The sequence below is a fragment of the Phacochoerus africanus genome, chromosome 14 (assembly GCF_016906955.1).
Source record: "Phacochoerus africanus isolate WHEZ1 chromosome 14, ROS_Pafr_v1, whole genome shotgun sequence".
Taxonomy (NCBI): Eukaryota; Metazoa; Chordata; class Mammalia; order Artiodactyla; family Suidae; genus Phacochoerus; species Phacochoerus africanus.
In genome coordinates, this window is record NC_062557.1 from 15,443,521 (window position 1) to 15,470,642 (window position 27,122).

Sequence of the window (27,122 nt, forward strand, 5' to 3'; positions counted from 1 at the left end):
CAGCTGCGTTATTTTGTATCCCACCAGCGATGTATGAAGTTTCCCATTTCTCCACATCCTTGTCTATACTGTTATTATCTCTTTTTGACTAGCTGTTGCCATCCTGGTCGGTATAAAGCAGTATCTCACTGTGGGTTTGACTTGTATTTGCCAAATGAGTAATGATACTGGGCATCTTTTCATTCCTTGCTAGCTATTCATATAGAATATTACTTTTTGTCATTTAAAAACAGAGCTTAATATTGGAGTTCACATCGTGGCTCAGTGGTTTATGAACCCGACTAGTATCCATGAGGATGCAGGTTCGATCCCTGGCCTTGCTCAGTGGCTTAAGAATCCGGCGTTGCCATGAGTTGTGGTGAAGGTTGCAGATGCACTCGGATCCCACGTTGCTGTGGCTCTGGCGTAGGCCGGTGGCTACAGCTCCGATTTGACTCCAAGTCTAGGAACCTCCATATGCCACAGGTGCGGCCCTAAAATGACCAAAAAATTTAAAAAAAAATAGTGTTTATATTATCTTAATATAAACGTTACATTGAGTACCAAAAAAAAAACAAATTTAAAGAATTTACAATCACAAGTAAGTATAGAAGCCTAAAACAAAATTTGAGACTGCTGTAGTACAATCAGCCTGAGTCCGTCACAGCAAATCTGTTGTCCAACGAAGTCATGCTGTCAACTCACTGCAACAAGGCCAACTGCACACCAGAGGGACGGTGGGCTGTCCCATGAAATAAAGGCAGACTGTTTTTATCGAATTACGAGGAAGACTGGAGGTTAGGTGAAATTTCAATGGGACGGAGTTTGACAGATCAACACAGAGCTGTATGAAAAAGTCTACATCAGCTCTGGACCCAGGCAACTACGGAGTTAAATATGGAATGTTGGGTTCAGAAACCCCTGTGCTGAAGCTCTGTAGCTGGGCTGGAAATCAAGGCTGCTTCTCTATCAAAGCAACTGATTCTCCAAACAAGACCATAAGGCTTGGAGTTCCTGTTGTGGCTCAGCAATAACAAACCCAACTAGTATTCATGAGGATGCTCGTTCAATCCTTGGCCTCGATCAGCGGGTTAAGGATCCAGCCTTGCTGTAAGCTGCAGTGTAGATCACAGACGTGGCTCATATCTGGTGTTGCTGTGACTGTCACACAGGCCAGCAGCTGCAGCTTCAATTCGACCCCTAGCCTGGGAACTTCCATATGCTGGGGGTGCGGCCCTAAAAAGCAAATAAAATTATAGGGCTTCATTCTCAGATAATTTCAGACAGCAAACTTTCTTTTTTTTTTTTAACATGAGTATTTATTTATTATTTAGTCTTTTTTTTGCTATTTCTTGGGCCGCTCCCACAGCATATGGAGGTTCCCAGGCTAGGGACCTAATCGGAGCCATAGCCACCAGCCTACGCCAGAGCCACAGCAACTCGGGATCCGAGCCACGTCTGCAACCTACACCACAGCTCACGGCAACGCCGGATCATTAACCCACTGAGCAAGGGCAGGGACCGAACCCAAAACCTCATCGTTCCTAGTTGGATTCGTTAACCACTGCGCCACTACAGGAACTCCTTTTTTTTTTTTTTTTTAACATGAGCAAACTTTCTGATAGTCTATGATTTGGGAGAAAAAGTTTCTTAGCGACTTTATAAAAGAAAGTCACTCAGAGAAGGGAATTATTATGACACTTTAATTTGCAGTGTTTGCCTAGGGAGAAATATTGTTTCCTGCTAACTTTGCAGCTGTTTTTATCTGTGTCTGTTTTTGTTTGTTTCTTTTTTTTAAGGCCACACTCATGGTACATGAAGTTCCTAGACCAGGGATTGAATTGGAACTGCAGCTGCCAGCCTACACCACAGCCATAGCAATGCCGGATCCAAGCCGGATCCGTAATTTAGGCAGCAATGCTGGATCCTTAAGCCACTGATCAAGGCCAGAGATTGAACCCACATCCTCAAGGATACTAGTTGGGTTCTTAACCAGTTGAGCCACAGTAGGAATTTCCTATCTGTGTCTCTTTATCTGTAATGAACAGCAAGGCAGATTTTTCTTTCTCGGTCTGAGCTAACATTTACTGTCTCAAGAAATTCATGGGTGATGGAACCATCTCTAGAAGCCCAGTTATCAGGATCTCTGAAATCTTTTTAGGGCCACACCCACAGCATATGGAGGTTCCCAGGCTAGGGGTCAAAATGGAGCTACAGCTACAGGCCTGCTCCATAGCCATAGCAACATGGGATCAGAGCCGTGTCTGCAACCTACAGCACAGCTCACGGCAACGCCAGATCCTTAACCCACTGAGCGAGGGCAGGGATCAAGTCGGGCTCATTATCACTGAGCCACAAAGGGAACTTCCAGGATCCCTGAAATCTTTAGCAATGAAGCTTGGATGCTAAATTCTGGCTGAAGGCATCGTCAGCTGTTGCCTAGTACCAACAGGTCTCAATAAATGAGACCATGCTCGTTGCTGCTCCAGATACTCGTGCTAATTTGACAGCCTGGTAGAGACGTTACCGTTTACCCACTGCTTTATTTCCTCTTTCCAGGCACACGGGAAAACAGCTTCGCTTGACCTTCCTTTTTTTTTTTTTTTTTGGTCTTTTGTCTTTTTGTTGTTGTTGTTGCTATTTCTTGGGCCGCTCCTGCGGCATATGGAGGTTCCCAGGCTAGGGGTTGAATCGGAGCTATAGCCACCGACCTACGCCAGAGCCACAGCAACACGGGATCCGAGCCGCGTCTGCAACCTACACCACAGCTCACGGCAACGCCGGATCGTTAACCCACTGAGCAAGGGCAGGGACCGAACCCGCAACCTCATGGTTCCTAGTCGGATTCGTTAACCACTTCGCCACGACGGGAACTCCGCTTGACCTTCCTTGCAGTAAGTAACTAAAGAAGCAGACATTTACTAAGTACTGGCTCACTGAACCAATCAGTTTATTCTTCTCTTCCTTTGAAATGACTCAACATGAGCACAAAAAGAAAATAAAAATAAACGGAGGGAGTATGCATCCAGGACTCAGAGTCTGAAGGGCCGTGGGAACAGAACTCCTCCATCCTGTCCCGTTGGGGCACAGGCTTGGGAAAGCATCGAGGACCTGGGAGTCCTGGTCAGCCATCAGAGCCTGGTGTCCTAACCCAGGGGACCTGGCAGTTACCACTGTTTGGTCATCCCTCACAACCAAGGGGTCACTGAATCCCCACTGCCCTGTCCCTTAAACCCCGTCGGTTGTGCCGCCTGCTCCTTCCCTGCTGCCCCTGCCTTAGTTCAGGTTTTGCTTTCTCTCACTTTGACTCTTATAATAGATGAAGCGACTCCCTATCTCACCCCCACTCTGAGGCATTTTCTTCATCGCCTCCTAAAATGCACAGAAGTGGGTTTTAAACTTTCTGCGAAGGTCCAATCTGGCTCCTGCTCCCCACCCTAGCCCCATTTCCCACCACTCCCCACATAAAACCCCACAGGAACTTACCATGCTCTGAATAGGATCACATTCTCCCCGCCTCTATAGATTTATACATGGACGTTGTCTCTGCATTTAGGTCTTTCTTTACTCCCAGAAAACTCCAGCTCAGCTTTCAAAACCCAATTCAGGCTACCTTCGTCTTATGAGGTTTTCCGACCCCCGGGCTCCTACCCAGGCAGTGGTGATCACCTCCTGCTCAGGGCCCCTGGGAACCTGAACACACCCACTGCTGCACAGCACCGCCCCCAGCTGCTAGGGGAGTCTCTTCGGGCGGCCTGCGAGGTCATGGCCCCTGCGTTTTGTTAGAGGTGATGAGTGAGGCCCTCGGCGCGGTGGGCTACAATCCCTCAGCCGGTGCCTCTGGAGCATGAGCACGGTGGCAGAATGGGAAGACCTGAATTCATCACGAGAAGAAATTCAGTCAATCTATACATGTTCAAGTTTTATTACAAAGTATGATGGGCAGAAAATACGGTACTTCTTATACAGGAGGCTGAAACAGAATGAAAGGGTGAAAATTAGGTTTAATATACTCAGAAAGCAAGAAGTCAAGTCATAGATAATAACACTCCACTTTCAGGCACCTCTGAAGTGGCCTTCAATGGAGATTTACCATCGCGGTTTCACAGCACAGTGTTAAAAAAATTTTTTTTACAAGCCCTGTGTATAATCAGTCCTGTGAAAATAATGTTTTGTTTTTTTTTAAAAAATGGTTACAGTACAGTTCTGCAAGGGGTAGCTTCCTCTCCACCTGACCGTCGGATGCCACAAAGCCTGTAACGTAAGGAGAAGTTCAAATATAGAACAAGAAATTAAGTTCAGACACACTAGGCTAAATGGGACAGAGATGATTGGCTAGAGCCTAACACTTCAGAGAACAAGAAACCTCCATTTTCTACATAGAGATTTGTACAATCATGCTACAAATTCACGCCCGGGAGGAGGGATGGAAAGTCACTGACGGAGGGGTCATCAAATACACAGGAACCATGTCAAATGATTCATATTCAATTCAAGCAAGTCAGAGCTTTAGCTCCACAAGCTTCATAACACACTGCATTATCACAACCAAGCCAAGGTGAGAACATTTCTTCGAAATAGCGGATATCACAAGTTCTTATGCGCTGGGTCGTCCCGAAGGCGGGTCCTTGTCAGTCGTCCAGCTGTCACACAGACCGCCAACATCCTTCCTCTTGAGTTCATACTCTGATTAGCTTATCTGTTTCTGGTTTCACACACCAGTCCAAGCCTCTTGGGAAGGCACCTGCATTTTCCATACTTAAAACATCACATCCAGAAAGGAGCCTGAGAGGACCTGGCCCATCCCACGCGGCCGTACACTTGACTTTGACCATTAGCAGCAATGATGACGGTGGGAAGAGAGGGCAAGGCCCTGCAACACTCTGCGTAGCTGGCCCAGCCAGTGTGGGGAGGACAGGTCTTGGGGAGCCTGGCCCAGGGAGCACAGTGACTGCTCAGAGCAGCTCTCCCCACAGGGAAAACCCAATTTAAGCGCCAGGCATGACGCTCCTCCCTCAGGCTGGAACGCAGACCGTAAAGAGCAGGGTCTGCTCTGGGGCGTCTACTTTCGCGGCCACCCTCAGCCCAGGCCAGGCAGGCAGAGGGGCGGTGCAGGGACAGCACTGGGCTGGCCCTCCCATGGTTGGCAGACACTGCACACCTGACAGCTCTAGGTGGCAGCAGGGAGAGAGTTCGGGAGTGGGAGGGAGCGGGAAGGTAAGCGGAAGAGAAAAGGGAAAAGGGAGAGCGGAAAAAGTCAGCCCGACTGTTGACCACCTACTACCAAGAGGAGCCGCGGTCTGGAACCATCATGGGAGCCTAAACACCTCCAGATCCCTACCAGCAAAGGACACCAGGACTGAACTGCCGCAGGAAGGGGTCCCTCTGGTCATCCTGTCCCCAGCCACCTCGCGGCACAGACACCGATGAATGGTCCAGGAAGGCTGACACAGGCCAAGGGCCCAGTCTCACTCACGGCCACATGCCAGTCTGAATGCCTCCCCACCTCTAATCTTTTCTCCTTTGTTACCACTGACTTTCTCCCACGTCCTAAATCTCCTCCTAAAATTTCAGCCACACCTATCATCAACACTTGTCAGAGCCTCAATTTTCTCTGTTTCTCCCCAAATCTGAAGACCTGGTTATCAGACACTGTCCCTCTTCCAGTCCTCACCTCACAGCCTGGCCCCTCCCTGGCAAGAGAGGCTTCCAACTCTCCTGAATATAAACACCCAAGCTCGTGAAGGACCTGGAGCCATTCACTAGCTCTCTGCGGTGGGAGCAGCACTGCCCTTACTCAGGACCCCCTCCAGCAGACAGGAAAACAAAGGCAGCTGCCGCTCAGGGGCCAAGAGCGCGGCCAAGGGCCAGACCACGGAGGCGCTGCTGGCCTTTCCAGCGCGGCCCTGGCAGCTGCTCTTCTCGTGTGCAAGGAGCACAGACACAGAGCCTCCCACCTATTGTCGCTGGCTGTCAATCTGAGAGCCTAACTAAATCAAACAAACACTTGCTTCTGAAACTACAATAGATTTCTGCTTCCTGGAGCCTGGCTGACTAAGGGGCTTTCTAAATCCTGAGACTACAGAAATCCCCTCCTCAGCCATGAGGCCATCTGGCCGGTGGCACAGAGGGAGGTTAAGAGAGCCAGGGCCTCAAAATACTAGCATTCCTGCAACTGAGTGTGTGTGTGTGTGTGTGTGTGTGTGTGTGTGTGCATGTGTCTGCTTAGAGAGACTGGGACTCTCACCTGGGCCCAGGTAGGATGTCAGGAGGAAGAAGACCACAGTACAAGGCCTAAGGAGGGTGACAGGGCTGGGAGTCCATAGAGCAAGGGGCAAAAAAAACAAAACAAAACAAAAAAAAACTTGTTGGTTTTGAGAGTAAAGAGCGAATTTATCCAATTGCATCTCAAATACTATTAACTAAATTTTCTCTCCAGGTTGTTTTCAGGTTCCAGCTGGCAAATCTTCTCACCATTCAGACCAGGAAATGCACAGCAGGAAACACATCTTAACTCAGAACTCAGTGTAGTGAAGTCCCAGCGGGACCAGTCCCCCTACCACTAGAGCTCCATTTCAGACCCCTTTCCACAGGAAGGAACTGACAGCCTCCTACAGCAAGTGACACTCAATTTAGACTTGCTACCCTTGAGGGAAGGACCCTGGAATCATTAAACCCAACAGAGGAAGGCGCTCACCAAGCACTGCTGGCTTTCCATCGTCAGTTAATTCAAGAGAGTTGACCTCAAGCAGATGGCCAGCCAAACAGCCCCCGAAACAGAAGACGGGACATAGCCTACTGGAAAAAAAAAAAAAAAGAGAGAGACCTTTTCTTTGGGACCAGCCCCCCCATGTTAAAGCAAAGAGCTATGACTTTGGGGATACAAACACATCTGCTTCTAAAAAGGAAGACTCAATCAAGAGAGTTTATGGGCCCAGAAGAACAAAGCTAACTGCTTAGTTTCTGAAGAGCAGGTGAGAGCCCAATTGGATAAAACCATCAGCCTCAAGGTCTGCTTCTCTCTACTCTCGGATGCTCAACTCAGAGGGTCTCAGAAACCTTTAGGCACTTGGCAGAGCCCAGTGAACCAAACTCTGCCCAGACTCTGAGCATGTCCCAAACTCTGCCTGCCCAGGGACTCACCCACCACTGGAATCACTCACAAGGCCCTCCACGGAATTTGCGCATGTAACAGAAACAGACACCCACAGCCTGTAAGTCCGATACCGCTCAGAACCTAAACTGAGGGCAGGTTGGCTGAAAGGGGTTCGTGGAGATCTTAACTGGCTGACCCCCGGTCTCTGATGCTTCTCTTGCCACTTCCTTGATGACCTGGGACTGTCACAGCCTGGTACTCCATCCTTGCAAGAGCTGGTGGTCTCCCACCTTCTAGAAGTGATGTTGCTCAGGCTAGACGCTCAGACCGAGCAGCCCCCAAGCAGGGCTCTCTCACCTCAGCACACTCAACCCAGAGAGTGGCCCGCGTACACCAGTCCCAGTTGAACTGATCAACAGACAGAGATACTGAAGTTCAGCTTATCCATCATTCTCGCCTGTCATTCAAGACATGAGAGAGAATGGCCAGGGGCTTATATTTGGAGAGGAAAAACAGACTCTTAAACTATGTACCAGAAACATGCTCTAAGTTCAGCTTTTCTGCAACTACTCCCCGCAGTCAGGCACCCCAATCAGTCTGGCTAGCTCAGCTCTAACACGTGCCCAGTACGTCCCACAGGGGAAAGGCGGGGGGAGAGGGCGCACAGAGATACTTCGAGGAGCAACAGAAGGTGTCACACGTCTGTTCTGGAGCCCAGAAAGCCCTTGAGAAGAGCCCGGCTAAGGAAAGGGGTGAGCGGTCTGGGACTGCCTTCAGAGCACCAAGGTGGTTTGGGACTCCTGGTCAGGTACGTTCCGCTCGGGCAGTGATTCAAGAAGGCAAACTGCTCATGGGTCAAGGGCCTGGGGCCAGTCCAGGGAGGGAGGGAGGGAAGAGAGGAAGGTGCAGGTAAGGAGAGCGATGAAACAAGGAAGAGACCAGGGAGTAAAATTCTTTTCATAAAAAATTAGCCTGATAGGTAAAAAATATACAAAGTTGAAATTCATTAAAGACATTGAGAACAGGAAGAAAGACAACTTCGAATTGGTACTTGTTCCCACTTAAGTGCTCACATGGACAGGGACACAGATGGCTGCCTCGGGCAGCGACAGACAGACACCTGGGACAGATGAGCACAAGCAGAGCCAGTGCCTACAATGCTCATTAACACGACGCCCGACAAACAAATACACAGAAATTTTTAATTGAGGAACCAAAGGAGAAGAGGAAAGGAGAGAAAATCTTAAAACTCAGCCCTGGGCTGAGGAGGCGGCACACAGCAATGAGGCCGGCCCAGAGAGCCGTGGGGTGACCGGCCGGAAACTCCTAGAGCAGCTTCTGGCAACAGTGGGTGCAAAGCAATGAAAGACGTACTGGCCACCAGAAACACGTTTCTTCTTACTTTGGGGGTGGGACAGAGGCGGGAAACACACAAGCCCCTGCCTGGCGGGCACGGCGCCACCGACACTACACTCTGAGGATCTCCAGGCAGTTGTTGTAGCAGATGGCAATCCAGTCAGGCTGAGTCGACGCCCACTGCACGTTGTTGATCTCGCCCTCGGCTGTGTAGGCCAGGATAGGGTCCTCGATGGCCCGGGGCATCTGCTGGATATCCCAGATGAGAGCCTGATGGTCATCCGCTAGGGGCACAGAAAGCCAGCAAGCAGGGTCACAACTCAGGCAGTGAGCTTAACGATCCTGCATTCATCACCGCTTACAGAGCATTCACTCGCCAAAGCCCCGTTTTCTAGATGGGGAAATGGAGATCCAGAAATGCTATGGTCTTTGCCCCAAACCACAGAGCTACGCAGCCAGTGAATGGCAGAGCCGGGACGCAGAGCAAGGCCTCCGACTCTGTCTCAGGGCTCCATTCACTGCAGCGGAGCCAGGACGGCAGAGTGGCACTGAGATGGGCACCTCTCATCCTGGGACAGGCATAAGGAAAGGAAGACAGGATGAGATAAGAAGGATCGCAAAACACGTCGCCTTCAGCCATGTCAAGTTCCTGAGTGATCAAAGATCCCTCTCTGAGGACACACTGTGATGGGGTTATTCTCGTTTTATGGATATTTATACGTCAAGGGGGTGTTACACAGATAATGACGTCAAGGGCTGTGCGGACATGTGCCCGAGAAAAGGGCACAGGGGAAAAGAAGGTCATCACCTTAAAGTGATGGATACGAACATGAAAAATGGAGGAAGCCTATCGAAACGAGACCGGGGCACTCTGAGGATGGCAAAGTTAGGAGGTATGTTCACGTCTCTCTAGCTCCCAAGTGATCTGCAATGTGGTAGCATATTACTCTTATGATCAAAATTCTAAGTTCTTAATTTAAGAGAAAAAAAAGAGTTCCTGCTGTGGTGCAGTGGCTTAAGGATCTGGTGTTGTCAGCTCGGATTGCTGCTGTGGTGCGGGTTCAATCCCTGGCCCAGGAACTTGCGCATGCCGAGGCAAAAAAGAAGGGGCGATCATCTTCAATCCCAGCGTCCCCGAGTCCCACGAGCCCAGCCTGGTGTGAAGGTCTGTCTCTGACACACGGGGGCTCTGAATAAACTAAACCCTAACAGGCCTCCACCAAGGCCCCATAACCTGGGTGAGGGTGCGAGATGCCCTTCCTGGGGACCATGTGTGTCAAGAGATCTGGGGAACTGTCTTAACTCTTGGAACCTCTAAAGTGCCAAGTCCTGTCTCCTCAATGCTCTTTGGCAACAGCTCCTTCAACCAGGACTGGGGACCCGTGCAGCACACACCACAGTGCAGGTCTGGCGAAGGCAGCCGCCAGGAGTGACGGCGGCTTCTGCTGGGCAGGCAGACACTATTCTCCCTTCTTCCTCCTCCTCCCACCCTCCCTATCCACATCCCGGGCAAAAGAGGGCAACAGTGAAAAAGTCAGGCCACAACCTGGGCCCCAGAGGAGGTGGTGGGCCTCTGACTGCTCCTCCGTGAGACAGACGGGCCTGAGCAGAGCGCCCCAAATAGGAAAAGTCTCATGCCTTCGATATTAACGCTATGATGGCAGAAAATCCCCCAACTACACCGCTCCCTTGGCTGTACAATGAAGGAGGAAATTCGAACACTAGTGATTAGTGAGGAGGGGAGAGGATGTTAGAAGGAAACCCGAGGCTCTGAAAAAGATAAGGCGCAGAACACCGTGGGGCTGGAGAGGAACACCGCTGCGTTAGCAGAGGGACAGGTATTCACAGCGGAAGGATGCGTACACTCGGCTCCAGCCACACAGGTCTGGAAGCGGACACACAATCCGCCGTTAGAGGTCACCATGCAGGGGGACTGAGGTGGAAATGGGAAAGGAAGGAGAGAAGACAAGGTCCACCTTCCTGTTTTATACACCTGGGGATTGTTTCCATTTTTAATAACAGACATTATCTCTAGAATAAAAGCACATTGGCGGCCAGCATATTTTTAAGGGGTGCTCTTTTGGGTCTGGCAAACGGAGAAATGGGAACTACAAGTCACACACCACTGGCCAGGGCAGGCCATGAGCTCAGCGCAGGGAGGCACATGCTTTTGACATCTCCTAGGGGACTGTCCCAAAGATTGTTACATCCAAGAGAGACTACCCCTATTTTCCATATTCCTGCATGAGTTCCCTGTGCCAACCTAGATTTCACGGCAGAAGGACAGGAGGCGGCCCAGGTCCATAAACACACCATGTAAACATCGGGCTCTGACATCAAACAGGTGCTCTGATGTCACCGAGAGTACGAGATCATCTGGAAATTTGGACTGCATGGATTTCGCAAGTGTAGGGAGGCTCTCAATGGAGTGACTGGGTGTAAATCTCTCAAGCTGTCCTTAGAAGATTGTAAGATTACAATCTTAAGGTGACAAGAGGAAGATCTCCTTGCTGCTCCTTCCCCAGCCCCACTCCCCGCCAGTAATTACCTGCAGTACAGATGTGGCAGGACGAATGAGGGGCCCAGGCAATGCCATTGACACATGCTCGGTGGTTGTTTAACCTGGCAACAGGTGTGCATGGAACTCGGACGTCCAGAATCACTACCTGCAGGAATAACAAGAAAAAGGCCCAGAAAATTCAAGATGTGACAGAAAAATGACAAAAGATACAACACAAGAAAATAACTGTTTTATTATTTTGTCTTTCTAGGGCTGCACCAGCAGCATATAGAGGTTCCCAGGCTTAGGTGTCTAATTAGAGCTGCAGCTGCCGGCCTACGCCACAGCAATAGCAACGTGGGATCCAAGCCACGTCTGTGACCTACACCATGGCTCACGGCAACGCCAGATCCTCAACCCACTGAATGAAGCCAGGGATCGAACCCATATCCTCATGTATACTAGTCGGGTTCATTAACAGCTGAGCCATGATGAGAATGCCGAAAACAATTTTTTTAAAGAATAACTTGTTGAGTTCCCATCGTGGTTCAGTGGTTAACGAATTCGACTAGGAACCATGAGATTGCGGGTTCGATCCCTGGCCTAACTCAGTGGGTTAAGGATCCGGCATTGCTGTGGCTGTGGTGTAGGCCGGAAGCTGCAGCTCCAATTAGACCCCTAGCCTGGGAACCTCCAGATGCCACAGGTGTGGCCCTAGAAATGGCAAAAAGACAGAAAAAAAAAAAAAAAGAATAACTCCTTCATTTGTAGATTTAAAGACTACTAGAGACAGAGAGTCTCAGTCCCAAAAGTAGCTACAGAGATTGAGGAAAAAGAAAACAAAGACACGGGTAGTTTAGAGTCTGGATCCTAAGCAGCACAGGGCCTTTAGGCTGATACGGAAGGAGAGACACTTGGTAAGGTAACCGGAATCTGAATAAGCCACCAAGCCCCATTAGATGCCTGTGCTAAGAATTCTGTGCAGCCAGGCAGAGTGAGAGCCCTCTCCTCCTTGCCCAAAGCAGAATCTGAAAATAAATGTCATCACTGCATCAGCTCCACCCACAAGTAACAGGCTACAGAGAGTGGCCATTTCCATGTCTAGTCACTAAACTGGAAGAATCTGTCCAGACTAAGAGGGGAGGCTGCCTGCTGCCTGTTTCCTTACTCGACACCATAAGCGAGCATGATTTGATCTACTTTTTTTTTTTTTTTGTCTTTTTGCCATTTCTTGGGCCGCTCCTGCGGCATATGGAGGTTCCCAGGCTAGGGGTCCAATCGGAGCCATAGCCGCTGGCCTACACCAGAGCCACAGCAACTCAGGATCCGAGCTGCGTCTGTGACCTACACCACAGCTCACGGCAACGCCGGATCCTTAACCCATTAAGCAAGGCCAGGGATCGAACCCGCAACCTCATGGTTCCTAGTCAGACTCGCTAACCACTGCACCACAATGGGAACTCCTTGATCTGCTCCTTGAACTCCTTGATCTATGGTGTTTCTCCAAGTATTAAAAGATCTCGACACACAGTCCTTGTTCTAGACCAGGTTTTCTCAATTTCAATGCTCCTGGCTTCCCTGGATGGGTCATCCTGTGTAGTGGGGAGTGGTCTGTGCACCACAGGATGTGAAGCAGTTTCCCTGGCCTCCGCCCACCAGCACTGTCCTCTTTCCCTCGAGCTGGACAACCAAGACCGTCTCTAGATATTTCCAAAAATCCTCTGGGGAGGAAACTGCCACCAGCTGAGGTCCACTCTTCCAGAGATACCACGAAGTGCCGGAGTCGAAGGGCCTGAAGTGGGTGCTCACCTCCATTCCATCCATGGCCATGGTGGCCAGGTAGTTGGGGTCCTGTTTGTTCCAGCAGAGGCGAAGCAGTGGGTGATGCTGAGGGTCCTCGTAGATGATGGTGCTGTGTTCAAGATGACGGAGGTCAAACATCCGCACAGAGCCGTCAGCACCCACAGAGGCAAACATGTCCCTGCCGCCACCGGCCCGGCTAAACGCGATATCATAGACCTGTTGGTGAGGAAGAAGCCTCAGTCAGATTCAGATCCGCTGCCTCTCTCCTGTAGCAGGAAATCTGCCACCTGTAGTTCATCTAAAACCCTGTTTGAGACACAGGAGGTAAAGAAAGCTCAATAGGAGCTCCCATCATGGCTCAGCGGGTTAAGAACCCAACTAGTATCCATTAGGATGCGGATTCAATCCCTGCTCTTGCTCAGTGGGTTAAGGATCCAGTGTTGCTGCAAGCTGTGGTGTCGGCTGCAGACGTGCCTCGGATCCAGAGTTGCCATGGCTGTGGCATAAGCCTCAGATGCCCTCTGATTCGACCCCTGGCCCCATATGCCCTAAAAAAATATTAAAAAATAAAAAAATAAAGCTAAACAGTGCCTGCGAGGACTGGACCCCAAAAGTGCTAACATCAATGACTGTCCAAAGAGTGAAGATCATTCTGCTTGGAAACTGGCAGCTTCCTTCCACCTTCCTGCTTTCCAGGTCTTCCTCCACCTCCCATGAGGAAACAAGAGCACCCCCAGCAGAGCACCAATAACACTGAGCAAGCATGCTGGGTGCCTGGACAGGCTCAGTGAAGCCAGAGCCAGTGGCTGTCTTCTGCCGCCCTATCACAAGAAAGGGACACTTATTTCCTGGCTCTTGGTGGCTTTCATTTGTGTGTGATCAGAGGCAGATCCACGACCACATTAAGGCCAAGATCATCAAGTCCATAGGCGAAGCAGCCTGCCTGTGGCCACCTAAGAGCAGCCAGGCTGGTTCTGCCTTAAAACCCAGACCTGAGACTCATTTAGGAGAGCGAGGGAAAGGCTGAATCACAGGAGGCTCAGGTGTTCCTATATTTACAAAGAGGCTTAATATCACTCTCCTGTCCTAGGACATGCATTTCTTCTCCTGGTTGGTTTGTGTTCATAAGTTAATCAATTTAGGTTTGGGATCATTGTTCTCTGCATTTATTACTTGCTGCAAACACTGCATCCCACTAACGTCTAGGAGGAAACAGGCAGAGAGCAACAGAGAGCTTCAGAGAAAGAAAGGGAGAAGAAAGACAGAGAAAGCCGGAGCCAGACAAGAGGAGAGAGAAATCGAAAAAGGAAAACAAAACGTAAAAACCCACCTTCTGGGGTCAAGGACAGTAAGAGCTGACTTCTGGGGAGACAAGGGCGGAATCTCTCACTCAATACCTGTGACCCCAGCCTTCATAAGGTCCCACCTACTAAGGGACACTGACAAACAAGCATCAACTTCTATTCAGCCTCATAAATTCCTTTCCCTCTGGCTGACTGAAGAAATTACACTCCTCTTTCTATGGCAGGAGTTAGGAGTTCAACGGGGAACTGGGCCAGTCATCACAAGGAGGCCAGGCAGATCCAGGCTCTGTCCAGCACTGCACAGCCAGGGCTGGGGTGTGTTTACCAATATGTGCCCCCCAGGGCTGGCTCTCAGCACCTCCCAGGAACAGGGACACCACAGCAGCTCCGCTAAGCGATGAGGCGCCACAGGCAATGTGGCCGAGTGTGTAAAGCTCTCAGCTTTGACGGTTCCTTCCTCTGTGCGCCACTGGTGTATTTCATCAGAGGCCACGGGAGGGCGACAACCCCCAGGTCTTTGCTATCCTCCTCTGCGCCGATCTGCAGGCAGCAACGAGAGCCTCCAGAACAGAGAGAGGAGGACTGAGAAAAATCAGAGGGGCTGGGAGGTATCACTGTTTCTCTCAGGGCAACCACCCTTAGGTTCATTTCTTCAAGGCCAGTGTGTTGGTCCAGAGCCTGTTTGCTGTTCAGGTCCATGCCTGGCCCTTCCCTCTGGTAGGGAGAAGCTAAGGGACTCCTCCTCCGCTCTTGCAGCTCCCTGAAGCTGCTCCGGCCATGGCTGTGTCCCCTCCATGTTCTAGCTTTTGCAACCCCTGGGCTCAGGAACCCTGATGCCGCCAGCGGCCCCTCCTGCATGAGCGGCTCCTGCTGCTCCTATTCTCCAGGTTCCTTGCTGCTGCCAGTGTGGCTTCTCAGCTCTACCGTGGTCTGCGTAAGCAAGCTCCTCCATTGCATCCCCTCAGTACAAATATCTGGAGTAGCTCTAGTTTTCTGGACTGGATTCTGACAGAAAACAGTAGGCTAAGTTGTCACATGATCCAAAGCACAGCAACCTGTCCCACTTGATGCCAAGAGGGTTCCCAGGACTTCCTTCCTGGTCTTCTCTGCAGGGACCAATGTTTTCTTGGCCCCTTGGTTCATAGCAGCCAAGTCCGGCAGCCCTGTAACAGGTCTCACCACTGGGAGCACAGAAAGCCAAAGAACCACCTCATGCTAAGAAGGAAAATGTGGTCCCCAATTCCCACTCTGCGGACGGCTTCAAGTTTCTGGCCCAAGTTCAAGGGGTCCCTCTTATCTGTACAGATGTTACTACTCCTCGCTGCACAGGGTGAGGTAGAAGAGGAAACACCACCCACAGGAAGTTTCCTGTAATTTTTCTGGTTAAAGTACCAGCATGCAGTGGCTCTGGGAGTTAAAAGATTTAAGACCATTTTCCAAAATCACTCAGAAGAATGCTTTGACTAAAACACAATTCCAAATAGTTTCCCCCCACTCTTCCAATAAACACAGGAGAAACAGCACCATCAAAATAAACCATATTCAGTGTGTACACACCCACAAACCCATCACTGCAACCAAGACAATGAACACATTCGTCTCCCCCCAAACGTGGAACCTCTCCTTCTCCCTTACTCTCATCCCCAGGAAATCATTTATCTGTTTCATGCCGCTATAGATGAGTTCGCATTTTCTAGAATTTCATATTAAATCACATGGTATAAAAAAAAAACCCAAAAAACAAAATAAGCCATATTCAATTCCAAATAGTATTAAAAGTATAAGTATTAGAGTTCCCTCGTGGCACAGCGGGTTAAGGATCTGGCATGGTCACTGCAGTGGCTTGGGTCCCTAAGAGATTTCATTATTAAAAAACAGCAATCTGGAGTTCCCGTCGTGGCGCAGTGGTTAACAAATCCGACTAGGAACTGTGAGGTTGCGGGTTCGGTCCCTGCCCTTGCTCAGTGGGTTAACGATCCGGCGTTGCCATGAGCTGTGGTGTAGGATGCAGATGTGGCTCAGATCCCGCGTTGCTGTGGCTCTGGTGTAGGCCGGCAGCTACAGCTCCGATTCAACCCCTAGCCTGGGAACCTCCATATGCTGCGGGAGCGGCCCTAGAAATGGCAAAAAGACCAAAAAAACCCAAAAAACCAGCGATCTCTGGCACAAAAAGAAAAACGACAGACTGCAGGATGAGTTGTTTTATATCAGCCCCCAAATGCACTCATTTATAATAGTGTTGTTTTCTACTGTTTTGACACATTACTGGTTTCAACTTAGACGACGTCAGCATTACATTGTGATTTTCCACATCATTTGCAAACAGTAAGAGATGGGTCTGGGCTCACAGCGAAGGCACAGAAAGCAGCTGTGGGACAGCATCATTACCTCTTTGTCATGGGCGATCAGCTGGGTCTTCACATGGCCAGACACAAGATTCACTCGCCCCAGCACCTGCCCTGTCTCCAGCCCCCAGATGGTACAAGTCGTGTCAATGCTGGAGGTACCTGGAAACGACCAGCACAGGTCAGTCAGTGGCTGTCAGAGTGAGGCTCGCACGCCAGCTCCTCTCCTTGTGCCTATTCATCTATGCAGCCCAAGAGACGAGAGGCCGCAAACGCCTGTGTATAGAGAGGGTACCAGGAGAGCCCGAGAGAGTCAGGTGTTCGATCCTTACCCTGTGGCCTTAGACTAGGACTGGAGAGACAAGACACACACACATGGGAAGCTCAACTCCGTGAGAGGAATTAACAGCCACACTCCACACCTAGCCTCCTTCCCGCCTGGCCCCGTCTTCGGATGCTGCATGTACCTGAGGCCTCTGTTGAAAGCGGCCCAGTGTTACAGCTGAGAAAATGTGTCTGTGCTTCGCCACACTGCAATACACACCCCCTCACGCCTTTACCTAAAAGATAAGGATCCACCTCATTCCAGTCAAAGGAGGTCAGAGGAGCACAGAAATCCGAATTCTTGTTATTGTTTAGCAAACATTCCAGCCTGGTCTCTGTTTCACCAACCTGAAGGAACAAAAATCAGTTAGTCTTATTTCACAAAAAAAATCCTTAAAGCCTCTTTTGACAATATCTTAGTAAAATGAACACATCGGGACGTTTTTGTCACAAGGAGTAATAACACCTAGAGGAACTGTTTGAATGCTATTCTAGAAAGTTTTCTCCTCTGCCCAGCTTTGTTTTCCAAATTTTCACCTCCAAATCCTTCTAGATGTGAGGTCTTCCCCCTGCCCGGCTGGGTACCACACCACCAGGCCGCAGGAGGTGCCAATGGGGATGATGAGCTCAGCTGAGGGGGAGGGGAGGCTCCATGACCCACTTTCACACTTTACTGAATCAGCGGCCTGGTATTTTGTTTCATTTACTCAAAAATATCCTGGCTCTGGACACAATAAGAGGCCTCAAGTGTCCCCACCCCGACAGAAGGCTCTTGTGCTTAGAGCGTGTTCACTGAGCCTCAAGTTTCCAGGGCCGAGTACAGCAGGCAGCAGGCAGCAGGCAGCAGGCCTTCAAGGAATCTTGGCCAGATTTACCAGAAAATCTGCTGAGCCCAAACAAGGGCAGTCTGGATCTGCTACCACTTGTTTCCTCCCGGCTGCAATGATGCTGCCTATTGTATGACTCCTCACTGCTAACGACAGCTGACACTGAGAAAGCCCGAGTGCTCTGGCTGCCAGTCAGGCACCTGCTTACCCTCCACACACGGAGATAGTCACCACTGGTCGCCAGCAGGTCTGGATAGACGCCTTTTGTGTCCGGGATCCACATGAGCTTTGTGGTGGGGTACGGATGGTCAAACGTGTTTCGGCAAATAAACTCCGAACTCTCTTCATCTAAACCAACAAGCTGAACCTGTAACACGACAAAATGGAGCCACGTAAACGTCTGCTTCTCTGAGGCAGCAGCAAATACGCCAGATCCCTGATGGCAGTCCTGACACTGGACTACCCTCAACCGCAGAGACAGCAACCAGGAGAGAGAGAGGCCGTCCAGCACCACCAGCCCACTGCACACACAGGAAACCCAGACTCCAGGGGCTAAGCTCACTGAACACCGCAGAGCTGGTAAGAGGCAGAGGCAAAATCTGAATACAGGCTTTCTGACTCCAGCTCCTGCACTCCATTTTCTTTTCGTTTCTTTCTCAGGCCCGCACTTGTGGCATGTGCAAGTTCCCAGACTAGGGGTTGAATCGGAGCTATAGCTGCGACCTACACCACAGCTCACAGCAACGCCGGATCCTTAATCTACTGACAGAGGCCAGGGATCAAACCCACATCCCCATGGATACTAGTCAGGTTCTTAACCTGCTGAGCCACAACAGGAACTCCAATTCCTGCACTCTTGATCCAGCACCAGAGAACTGCATTAACTGCCCAGCTGGTTACACCTTGGCTCACAATCCGAGGCCCTTGAAAACGTGAAGCCGTGGTTTGAGTGACCCCATGACTGGAAGTGCTGTGGGTATTCAGTGCCCAGGGGCACCCTACACAGTGTCATCCAACCAAGTAACATCTCACCTAAAAAGGCAACCTGCACAAACTGCCCCCCACCTTCATTGGCTAATAACCTGCTTCCACATAAAGCTGTGCCTCACGTGCACTCAAGAACCCAAACCACTATAACTGGCAAAAACCTGGGTGCTGTTGGAGTTCCTGTTGTGGTGCAGTGGAAACAAATCTGACTAGAAACCATGAGTTTCGGGTTCAATCCCTGGCTTCACTCAGTGGGTTAAGGATCTGGCGTTGCTGTGAGCTGTGATGTAGGTTCCAGATTCGGCTTGGATCCCGCGTTGCTGTGGCTCTGGCGTAAGCCGGTGGCTACAGCTCTGATTAGACCCCTAGCCTGGGAACCTCCAGATGCCAGGGGTGTGGCCCTAAAAAGGACAGAAAACAAAACAAAACAAAAAACCTGGGTGCTGCTGATGAGAACGTTCCTCTTGGCTCTGGCCACCTTTTCTTTGGGTCAGTTTTGGACCAACGTAAACTTCCACCCTTTGTTGTCCAACTCAATACAGCTCAGTAGGAAATGCCACCTGCTCTCCCTTTGCTTATGAACTTCCACCAGATGGAAGACGGAATGGCAGGGGGTTTGGTAAAGATCCATAAACAAGAGGATAAGCATGGACCATACAGCAGAAAAACAGGTACAATTGCATATAATAACTGCATACTTTAAGTGTACAGTTTAATCAACTGGAATGTATACATTTGCAAATGTATACAGTTTTACAAACTCCCATAACCATTAATTCACAGAATATTTCCATCGCCCCCCCAACGTTCTCTTGGGTTCTCTGCAGAATCACAGGGTAGCCCTTCTTGACTGGCTGCTTTTACACGATGCTCTTGAGATTCGTCCTGGTTGTTTCATCAGTATGTCTTCTTTTTTTATTGCCAAGTAATACTGAATTATGTGGATTTAGTTATTCACAATTTACTTATCCATTTAAAGTTGATGAGCTTTGGGATTATTTCCAGTTTAGGGCCATTATAGAGTTGCTATGAACATTTGCGTATAAGTTTGTTTTTTGACCAGCTTTCATTTTTCTTGGGTAAACAACTAAGAGTGACATTCTGGGGTCATACTGTAAGCATATGTTTAACTTTATTTAAAAGAATAATAACCTTCCAACCCACTTTGTAAAGTGGCTGTGTCATTTGCATCCTCACTAGCAACCTATGGGGGTTTTACATCTTTGTCAGCACTTTGTATTGACAGCTTTTTAAAAGTTGTTCTAATAGGTGTGCAGTATTATTTTAATTTGCATTTCCCTAACAACTAACAATACTGAGCATCTTTTCCGTGCTTATTTGCTATGTGTATTTATTCTCTTGTGAAATCTGTTCAAATATTCTGTCTTTAAAAAAAAACTTCATATTTTATTTATTTATTTTTACCCACATGCACAGCATGCAGAAGTTCTCAGTCCGGGGGTTGGGCCACAGCAGTGACCTGAGCCACAGGAGTGACAAAGCTGAATTCTTAACCACTAGGCCACCAGGGAACTCCAAAACTTCATATTTTATTTTCATTTGTATAAAAGGTAATTGTCTGTGAAAGCTGAAGAAATGTTTTCACTACCAACCCAATTTCCATATTTTTTATATACCAATCTAGTTTCACAAATAAAGTGCTCCTATCTTACATTTTTTCCCTCCCTGCCTCCACCACCCCTCCCCATTCTTTGTAGCTATTTGCTTTAAGTTTCTCACTTGCATTTGCTAATAACATATTATCAGAAACAGCTCCAGGAGAATATGAAAATCCAATTGTTTCCATGAATCACTGCACACAAAACTTCATATTTTAGATTCATAGAAAAACTAGGCAGAAAGTACAGAGAGTTGTCATATACCTCCTGCCCCCACACATGGACAGCCACCCCCACTATCAAAATACCTGCACCAACGTGGTACATTTGTTATAAGTGATGAACCTACACTGAAACATCATCATTCAAAGTCCATAATTTTACATTAGAGTTCACTCTTTGTGTTGTACAATCTACACGTTTTGACAAGATTCTAGCTGGAAGAGGGAAAACTGGCATCAAGGAGGAGAAAATAAATGAGACGCTCAATTTTGCATTGTGTTGGGCAGAATAAAGCCCCTCCTATAGATTCTGAGCCAGATACTGCATTCATGTATTATTCCAAGGCTTACCGAGTGGCTAGGCACTGTTCTAAGTGCTGGGCTATGGCAGCAAGCACAAAAGACACAACCCTGTCTAACCATGCAGGTAACACCATAAGGATAAACTGGAACAGAGAAAAGGCGGCACTCACTTCTGAAAGTTGCTTTCAAGTCATCAGAGATTTCTCCCCAGACCTCAAATATCAGATCCTGTGAGCATCTGCCACTTAGGAGCCACTCACCCAGATGGTCAAGGCTTTCCCTGGCTTACCTTCTCCTTTATCTACTCAGTGCTTCCCATCCCTCTCTGTACACGGCCCGCATGCCTGTAAAACCCTCCTACTGTCTTTCCACCCATCCTGATCCTGCCCCGTGGCATCAGGCTTCCAGGGCTCCAAACTTACAACTTGCTAGCTGCAGGACCCTGGACATGTTACTTAACCTTGCCAAACCTGTTTCCAATCTGTAAAGTGAGGATATGCAGACACCGCACAGAGTTGTACGTAACACCTTTCGTATGTAGATTGCTCCGTGTACTGCCTTCCTCGGTGTATGAACTTTTAATATTACATCTCGCCTCCTTCACAAACACTCTGCAGTCTTCCTAGTGCGCTCATCTTTCGCACTCATCTATACCATCCATTTGGTGACTAGTCCCACACTGCCTCACGAAGGCACTTACGTACCTTGTGCTATTTCAATTAGTAAATGCCTTAAAAACAGAGCCTGTGTCTTACTTCTGCTTGTACTGCCAACAACAATGGTTCCCGAATCTGGCGATCAGATTTACCCAGAGTGTTTTCCAAGGGAAAGAAGTCAGGAAATAGCTGCAATTTAATCTTTCCTGATTTTCTCAAAGACTTCATGTGTTTGCACAGACTCATGTTTCATCCTCAGCCTAACTCGCTTTAGCTCTTCTGCTCTAAGGTGCCAACCAAGTTACCAAAAGGAATAACAATTTACTTTCACCGTTATTCAATTTTTTTGTTCATATATGCAGGCGTTGAAATTGTAATGATGAAAGAGAATGTTAAATTCTCTGTGAATATCCACGTAATACAGAGCAGTCAAGTCTCCCATTAGCTTCACCCTCAATTCTACTCAGGGACTCTCAAACCAGTCTGATACAAACTACCTTCCAAATGGTTCCCCGTGCATCTATATACATGCCTATGTGTTGGTTTGAAGAAAAAACAAACATACATAGATAGGCTTGGACCATGAAAGGTATTCTGCAACTTGCTTTTGACATTTTGGAAGATCTCACAGCAGTGCAAACAGCTCTACCTCATTCTTCCATAGCCGACTGTGGTAAGCGCACCATAATTTAACTATTCATAGATAATTTCACTATTCATAGTTACTGTGGTTATATACCATTGTTTTGCTATAAACAATACTTTGTGTATACATGCGCAAATGCTTTTACTGGATAGACTGCCAGAAGCATAACTGTTGTTATCACGTTTTGAATGTTAATACCATATGAACCATGAGATAATGTGTTGTTTTAAACAAACAAACAAAAGTAATAGATTCTGTCCAGCAGCCTTTGAAAAGGCTGCTTTCATTAACAGTATATGGGTGTCAATTTTCCCATACCTTTGAAAACACTGAAAATAATCTTTAACATTTTTGCTAATCTGATGGATGAACAATGGCATTTTACTGCCAAGGCTGAGCATTTTTATTAAAATAGCAATTTTAATATTTGAGTGCTTACAATGGGCCAAGCACAAGCACTATGCTTAATGCTTCACTTGCAGCACTTCATTTAATCCTCTTGACATCTCCATGAGGTAGGTACCCTTACTCTTCCCACTTTCATAAAGTAAAAAGAACTGCCAAGTATCTTGCCAGGATCACGAAGCTGCCTTTTAAATATAGATTCCCATTCCACAACTAAGCTCAGCTTATTTGACCAAGTTGTGTTTAACTTTTTATTGATTTGCAGGAACGCTTACAGATGGCTTTACCTATTACATGTTTCTTTTGGTAAATTCACCCATAAAACTCTGAGGACAGTGACTTTTTGGAAGTAGATCTTTAAAGAATTACTCTTATTCTTTACAATCCTCTCCCCTACCCGTTTGCTTAGGAAAGATGAATTTCTGCCCCTGTCCCCTTGGGGAGAAATACTGCTCCCCTATCCCCACCCTAAACTGGCTCCAGCTGCCAAGTGACTGGCTAAAGCCTGAGCCAGGGCCGAGGGCCCCTGCAGGCAGGGGTTGACAGCTCTCTTGCTTGCGCAGGGTCTGCTCCTACATGGCCAGGCAAATTGGCCTGCTCGTTAAGGGTCTGGCCATCCTTCACTTCAGCTTTCCTGCCCCTTTAGCTGAGTGGGGGAGGTCAGGCTGAGTCTGCCCACGAATCAGAAGGGGAAAAGCAGAAAGTCTCACTTAGGCTTTAAGGCCAATCTGCATTTTTACCACTCAGTTGACCAGGGAGTAGCACCACGTTGGAGGTGCTTGTTCAGCTGTTAAAAGGGGCTAGATCGCTCCTCTGGCTATTATTATTTGTCTAACTTCCTCAATAAGAAGCTCCTAAGGGGAAAGGCAGTGAGTGACAGAATGTCATCACGCAATTCTACCCTGAACCCCTTACCATTATGTCCTCTATCACCTTCTTGCTCAGATTCACACGTCTTTTCTACCTTCATGACATAGGCAGACCAAAAAAAGGTAGTACCTCTCCCCTTCCCATCCCCAATATATTTATTAATTTGGTGCATGTTGCTTCTACGCTTTTCTATGCTCAAACACAGGCATACAAGCATGTTTTCCTGCAGTTTCTGCAAAAATGGGATACTACAGCCAATGCTATAAACTTTTTATTTAACGAAATAATGGGCATCCATCAGGTCAATGTGTAGACCAACTCATTCTTTAACCGATGCACAGTATTTCACAGAATAAATGTCCTATCATACCACTCAGCAACTTCCCTAACGGTGTACACGGTTTCCCTTTCTTGGCACTATTTTTGTTCAGTCATGCCCACAGCATGTGGAAGTTATTGGGACAGGGATTAAACCTGAGCTACGGCAGCAACAAAACCGGATCCTTAGCTACTAGGCCACCAAGGAGCTCCTGGCACTACTTCTTACATGCCTTGTATATATATGCTGCTGTCTGGATTTCTTTCTTTCTTTTTTTGTCTTTTGTCTTTTTTTAGGGCCACGCCTGCAGCATATGGAGGTTCCCAGGCTAGGGGTAGAACTGGAGCTGCAACTGCCAGCTGATACCATAGCCACAGCAATGCAGGATCCAAGCCACATCTTCAACCTACACCACAGTTCACAGCAACACCAGATCTTTAACCCACTGAGCGAGGGCAGGGATCGAACTCGAGTCCTCGTGAATACTAGTTGAGTTCATTAACCACTGAGCTACGACAGAAACTCCTGCTGTCTTCGTTTCTGGAGGCCCAAGTCCCAAGACTGTATTTGAAGTGCATTTTTGTTCTTTCTCTGCCACTCCCTCGGCTTATGGAAGTTCCCAGGCTAGGGACTGAATCTGAGCTGCAGCTGTGACCCATGCCACAGCTGTGGCAGCGCCGGATCCTTAACCCACTGCTCCCAGCCACTTCAGAGACAATGCTGGATCCTTAACCAGCTGTGGAACAGCTGGAACCCCAGGTATATGCATTCTAAACTGTGGTAGATACTAATTTACTTTCCAAATAGGTTGCAGTAACTCACAGTCCTACCAGCAGTATGTCAAGGTGTTCACTTCCCCGTGTTGTTAGCAACACTAGAAGCAGTAACTTAATTTTTATAAATTTGAAAGGGAGAAGTAACACCACAGGGTCAGTTCTCATTTCCCTTAACTACCTGTGAGGTTGAGTATCTTTTCCTGCTTATTGATGATGTGCATTTTCTCTTCTATGAACTGGCTACCTACACTCTTTGTTCATTTTCTATCACACTAATTAGCTCCTACTGGCTGTCATATTTTGAAAATATTTTTCCTTGGCCTATCATTTGTCTTTTGAGTTTGTCCACAGCATATCTTCTCACACAGAAATGTTTATTTGTATGTACAGTGAACCCTGAACAATGCAGGGGGTTAATCTGTGTATAATTTCGTATCTAATTCCTCTGCATTCTTGGATTCAACCAACCATGAACCCCGGGTAGGACCGCAGCACTTACTACTGAAAAATATCCACATCAAACCTTCACCATTCAAGAGTCAACTGTACTACGGTCTATCAGTCTCTCCCTTACCTGCCTCTGGATTTAATGATTAGCTGAAAAGACCACCTTAGCCTCTGCTCACCCCCAACTGCCCCAGCACAAATAGTCTAGTCTATTTTCTTCTACTATGTTTGTGGGGCTTTTCTTTACATTCAAATATTTGGTCTGGAATTGATTTTCATATATGACATGAATTAAGAGGACTCTGAATTTTTCTGCCATATGGCAAATTATGTCATATAATTTATTTTTTCCTCAGTGAATTGAAGTTCTTTCTTATCACTAATACACACTTGGATCTGCTTTGGAACACGCTCTGCAGTTGCATCGACTACTTGCGGTACTGGCTGCAACTATGCTAGTTCTGGTGTGTGTACTCCATCTGCTAGGGCAAGGGTTCCCCTCTCTTTTCAAAACTTCTTTCTTCCCTATCCCCTCTCCCTTTTTAACATCCTATTTATCTATTTTTAAGACTCTAGACACAGTATTCCAGTTCTGGTCCTGCTCTTACCTTCTATGTCACTTTGGGAGGTTATTTAGCATATCTGCGCTTCTGTTTCCTCACCTCCCCTCCTCCCCAGTTTTTTTGGTTTGTTGTGTTTTTTTGTTTTGTCTTTTTAATGGCCACACTTGTGGCATATGCAGGTTCCCAGGCTACGGGTTGAACTGGAGCAGCAGCTGAGGCCACAGCCACACCAGATCCAAGCCACATGTTACCTTGACTGCATCTTGCAGCAACACTGGATCCATAACCCAGTGAGCGAGGCCAGGGGTTAAACCCACATCCTCACGGAGACTACGTCTGGTTCCTAACCTGCAATGGGAACTCCCCATAAGTTTTGATATGTATTATTTTTACCAATCATCTGATTTCCTTTAACTTAAAAAGTTTTTTTCCCCCATGGTCAATTTTTATAAATTATCTTTATAAAATGTATTATTTTCCCACATAAATTTTACATATTCTTACGTATATTCTCGGGTATTTATAGTGCCACAATCTATAATAGTTGCAGATTTGTAGACACTGCTCCATGCCTTCTGCCATCAAATGTGGCTGGCCTAATTTCTTCCTCCCTCTTCAACAGGATGTCGTCTTTTTGCCTAAATGTCCAAAAGATTTTCTTTACCCTTAAAACACAGACACTTTTTCCTAGGAAAGTTTTCAGTGCCAATTGTTCTGTGTCAGTTTTTCCTGACAGATAGTTTGAACTCATTACTTTAAACCTTTAAAGTCTTCTTTAACTACATATTTGAGTTTGCGTATTTCATTTATTTGATCTTCAGAGATACCAATTATACCTAAGTTAGTCCGTTCTTTGTTTTTTGCATCTGTCATATTCAATTGTTCATTTCCATGTCAATTTATCAATCTGTCTTCCCTATCCTCCACTGTTTTCAGCAGTTGGTATTCATTTTTATTCTCTTCCCAATGTGGCTTTTAACTCTCTGATAATTTTTGTTTTCTCTTCCACTATCTTCCTGCTCTACCTGCTGGTGGTTTCATTTTCTCTTGGCACCATACCTCTTTTACCTGATCTCCTGTATCTCTGCTTGGAGTTCTTTACTTCCTTAAGTTCTTTGAATTCATGGTGGCAGGACTGGCTATTAATTTTCAACCAAGGTGAAAACACTTTTCTAGTGTAGACACTTTACCTTCCATTTGTTTCCCATTTCCTCCTTCCTTTCTTACAGTATCTTTCTATTGCTACTGTGCTGTTTCCTTTTGGGTCCTTTTGTTTGTTTGTCTTTTCTAGGGCTGCTCCCGTGGCATATGGAGGTTCCGAGGCTAGGGGTTGAATCGGAGCTGTAGCCACCGGCCTATGCCAGAGCCACAGCAACATGGGATCCCAGTCGCGTCTGCAACCTGCACCACAGCTCACTGCAATGCCGGATCCTTAACCCATTGAGCAAGGCCAGGGGTAGAACCTGCAACCTCATGGTTCCTAGTCGGATTCGTTAACCACTGAGCCACGATGGGAACTCCTGCTGTTTCCTTTTGAATGAGGCAAGTTCTGGAGTTCCCAGTGAGTCTCAGTGGGTTAAGAACCTGACATAAGGTCCCTGAGGATTTGGGTTGATCCGTGGCTTTTCTCAGTGGGTTAAGGATCTGGTGCTGCCATGGCTGTGGCATAGGCTGGCAGCTGCAGCTCCAATTCGACCCCTAGCCTGGGAACTTCCATATGTTCCAAGTACAGCCATAAAAAGAAAAAAAAAAAAAAAAAACGAATGAAGCAAGTTC

The 27,122-nt window shown here is 47.7% G+C and overlaps 1 protein-coding gene across 4 annotated transcripts in view; it reads right to left on the minus strand.

Moving 5' to 3' along the window:
* Positions 1 to 3,888: 3,888 nt before the first annotated feature.
* DCAF7 (DDB1 and CUL4 associated factor 7) overlaps positions 3,889 to 27,122 on the minus strand; it is a 31,295-nt gene continuing 8,061 nt past the window's right edge. Inside the window, exons 2-8 of one of the 4 annotated variants that reach the window (XR_007131639.1) lie at positions 17,743 to 17,901; positions 16,944 to 17,055; positions 16,427 to 16,545; positions 12,741 to 12,950; positions 10,980 to 11,097; positions 8,478 to 8,715; positions 3,889 to 3,952 (exon numbers count right to left, since the gene is read on the minus strand). Coding sequence is in view for 1 of the 4 variants with exons in the window: in XM_047756877.1 (XP_047612833.1) it covers positions 8,543 to 8,715; positions 10,980 to 11,097; positions 12,741 to 12,950; positions 16,427 to 16,545; positions 16,944 to 17,055; positions 17,743 to 17,901 (891 nt within the window). In the remaining 3 variants the exon portion in view is untranslated. Of the gene's footprint in view, positions 6,778 to 8,062; positions 8,716 to 10,979; positions 11,098 to 12,740; positions 12,951 to 16,426; positions 16,546 to 16,943; positions 17,056 to 17,742; positions 17,902 to 27,122 lie in introns of those variants that run through there. The other 3 variants (XR_007131641.1, XR_007131640.1, XM_047756877.1) reach the window with 3 other exon arrangements.